Source organism: Crocodylus porosus, unplaced genomic scaffold, assembly GCF_001723895.1.
Source record: "Crocodylus porosus isolate Cpor-Errol unplaced genomic scaffold, CroPor_comp1, whole genome shotgun sequence".
Taxonomy (NCBI): Eukaryota; Metazoa; Chordata; order Crocodylia; family Crocodylidae; genus Crocodylus; species Crocodylus porosus.
In genome coordinates this window covers 66,743,738-66,747,237 of record NW_017728918.1, presented here as the reverse complement: position 1 = coordinate 66,747,237, position 3,500 = coordinate 66,743,738, and the positions used below count along the sequence as shown (strand labels likewise).

The following is a 3,500-nucleotide window of genomic DNA, read 5'->3' as shown; positions in this document are numbered from 1 at the left end:
ATAGCTTTCAAGGAATGGTGAGCAATCCTGTATGTAACTGTTTTACTGTGTACAGGGGACAAATGGAAGTGATATGATATAATGGTATATATACTGCACAAATTGCTGTGGTAATTTATAAATATTAATATGTAATAATTGTCTGACCTTTTTGTGTGACCAAGTCAGTGAGGGGACAATAATCAATAGTGTGTCATAAGACTTCCCTTAATAAATATATTGATCTAACTTGGGGCTGCAAGAAGAACAGACAAAGAAATAATATAAGGGCATCTTAGACAAGAATATCTAGAGACACACTAGGAAAAAGGCCAAAATTTTAGGTCATCTCTGTCATACTGTAAACTTTGTTTTGCAGTGCTGGAACATATTAGGTCAAAGGATTATAATCGGTTAGAGCCTGTGAAGATAGGGGCGTTTGACAAAATCTACCTAGGGAGGCAAACTGACCCAGAGAGGGAGGGATTTATTGCTATATATGCCCATTGAGAGGTGTTACGTTTGTGTTGGGAGCAAAGCCTTTCTTCCTGCACAAAAACAGAGCGTGCAACCATTCAAGGAATTTCTTGCAGAAGATAAAAGTCTCTTCCACAAGAAAGTTCTGCCTTTTTTGACTAGAAAGATCTCTCTCCCCAGTATCCCACAGTCTTCTACTCTCCCTTCCTCCCTCCAAGGTTACCTTGAGTCTGCAGGGAGCAGGGGTATATCCCCAGGCTGCAACCCTGGGGGTTTTAGCCCTGTGTGTTGGTTCTCTTTCCCCCTCTCCCCTAAGTCCAGACCAGGAAACTGGTCTGTGCACAGGGGGGAGAATTTCCTGGAGCGGGATCCATCCCACTGTGGGACAGATCTAGCTGCACTGCTTCTGCCTCCTACTCCTTATACCACCCCCAGGTGACCTAGAAAGGTGCTCAGAGTGGGGACCATTTTTCCACAATGGGAACTACTGTTGGTCCAAATCTCCCCCCTGGCTGGTGGGATAGGCAGGGAGGAGGAGCATTATTCTGGGGCAGGAACTCTCCTGGTGCTCTGGGAGGGCTTCAGCCCTGGGCTTATCTGCCTCCCACTCCTTGCAATTCTCCAGGGTCACCTAGAGGGGTGCATGGATCAAGGGACATTCTCCCATGGTAAAACCCATCCCAGGGCCTTGAAGTGGTTCCTGTTGTGGGAAAAGTGTCTCCCCACCTATTCATCCCACCAGTCAGCTGATTTTTTTGAATTCTTAGCACTAGAAAAATAGGTCAGGTGTTGGAGCATACATGTATTTCAGCTCTGTGGCTGAAGAGCTGCACAGGTGAGCTCTCCAGCCAGGGGACACTAGAGGGCATTATTTCTGTGAAATCCTTAGTGCTAGAAATGAATGCCTGCCCATGGCTTTTGTCTACTTTAAAGATGTTTATAGTCTGGACAGTAAAGCTCAAGGGTGCCTATACACGTGCAGCAAAGCTGCTTCAACTTGCTGTAATTACAGCATGTCAGAGCAGTCTTTATCAACTGGGCAAGGATTAATTCATTTAGACTCTTGGGGAATTTATACATGATTAGTCAAATCTGCTGGAGTGTGATTAATTACCACACTCTAGCAAACTCCAGCATCCCATGTATCAGCATCCCTAAGCTGAAAAATGGCGGCAGGGTGCTTTAAGTAAGCTTTTTCAGTGGGCTTTTAGTTAAAGTGCCCCCACCACCATTTTTCAGCACGGGGATGCTGATGCACATAATGCTCCGAGTGCTTTAATTAGAGTAGCTCTTAAACTCTAATTAAAGCACAGCTCCCCACACTCCCAGAGCACATGTATACGTGCCCCAAAGGTCAAAATGAATTAGTCCTTGGCCAAATCCAGGGGACTACAAACATTGGAGAAAACCAAGCATATCATTTAGATTTTTTTGATTGTTTTTAAGGTATATTTTTGTTTTTTTAAGAGAAGCAAGTGGTTTTGACCATTTGCTTTTTTTCCTGGACCGACTGTATAGTTTGGAGGAGCCATTCCTAAGGTATGCTCTTGTTTTAAATAAAAAATAAGAACGCTGCTAAGTAGCTGATTACTACTGTTGTTGTCCTAGAAAGCTGAGATCATGATTAATAAATGGGGACTGCAAATCAGTACTTGATCTGTGTGTGAGAATTGCAGGATTTAATCTTGAAAAAGGGAATAATCCTTGTTGCAAAACGCTCTAAAGCCTTCTGTGTCTGTGAAAGGCACAATATTTCTTAGTTGCAAATGGAAGAAAAAACATTTTCCATTTTCCACTGACCATATCATCTACAAGTATTCATCCTTTTTCCATTCTTAATTGTATTTCAGAAGATTATAGTGAAGATTTTGAAGATGAGGAAGATGCTATTACTTCTTTTAAAAATGAAAATAATCAGGTTAAACAAAGGACAAGATCAGATGATGACTTAAGTGTCCAAGGACAGGTATGTATTAATACTTAGATTACTGAATTTTGGTGTATCATATGTTTGTTGCTATGCTTGAGCAATTTATATTTGTGTATGCTTACAGTCCCAGTGGTAAAGCTTAAAATGCTACATTTAATCCTTCTTAAAAGTCTGTTACTTTACATGAAGTATTTGAGTTTTTTATACAGGTGTGCAAGAGTGCACCATTGTATGTGCATGTGGAATTCACAGGGATGTATAAATATTTTCAGTGTGCTAGCATCAGATATCTGAAAGAATAGAGGTATTTGAGTATGATGTTCCCTGAAAGAAAGTACACTTCCAGAAGTTTGATATTGATGAATAATAGCAAATCTTAACTAATCTGCTTGTTTATTTGTATCTTACGAATTAAGAATCACATGTTGCAAGTGCTGCTAGGCACGTCAGCCTCTAGATTGAAGGGGCTTCTCTCCTTTGGAGCTTCTGAGTTTTAATGGGATGAATTAAACATTGGTGAGCCTCTATTCTTTAAAGCCAATGAGTGCTACGGGAGAAGGGAAACTTGTATTATGGAAAACTGGAAAAAACTAAAGACCCAGTCTCCTTTTATTTTTCTCTTCTCCACTCTGTCTCCCATATTGTAATTGCACTTGGATAGAATAAATCACAGGGCAAGTAAGTTGCCAACATATTTGTAGAAAGCTAATTGGGACTTTCATATATTGTGATCACGTCACAGAAGGGTCATGCACTTGGTGATTCTAGCCACTTGGTATTCTTTCAGCGAAATGGGAAAGCCACAGTGGCATGGAGATGGTGCAGCAGCACTGCACTTGTCCTTTTGCATTCTCTGGCATAGAGATCGAGATCACAGCAGCTCTCTGATCTAGTTATACCTTTAGGGTCTCTGGGCTTGGCCTGGAACAACTCTGAAGTTGTCCAGTTTTGGCCAGAGGCTGCATTCCTGCGTGAACTGACTTATAGATTCATAGATGCTAGGATCGGAAGGGACCTCAATAGATCATCGAGTCCGACCCCCTGCATAAGCAGGAAAGAGTGCTGGGCCTACATTACCCCAGCTAGATACACATCCAACCTTCTCTTGAAAACC

The 3,500-nt window shown here is 41.7% G+C and overlaps 1 protein-coding gene across 1 annotated transcript in view; it reads left to right on the top strand.

Moving 5' to 3' along the window:
* Positions 1–3,500, top strand: part of CEP162 (centrosomal protein 162) — a 70,504-nt gene that overhangs the window by 25,069 nt on the left and 41,935 nt on the right. The window contains exons 7-8 of the mRNA XM_019538170.1: positions 359–392; positions 2,307–2,422. Coding sequence (XP_019393715.1) covers positions 359–392; positions 2,307–2,422 — 150 coding nt within the window. The remainder of the gene's footprint in view (positions 1–358; positions 393–2,306; positions 2,423–3,500) is intronic.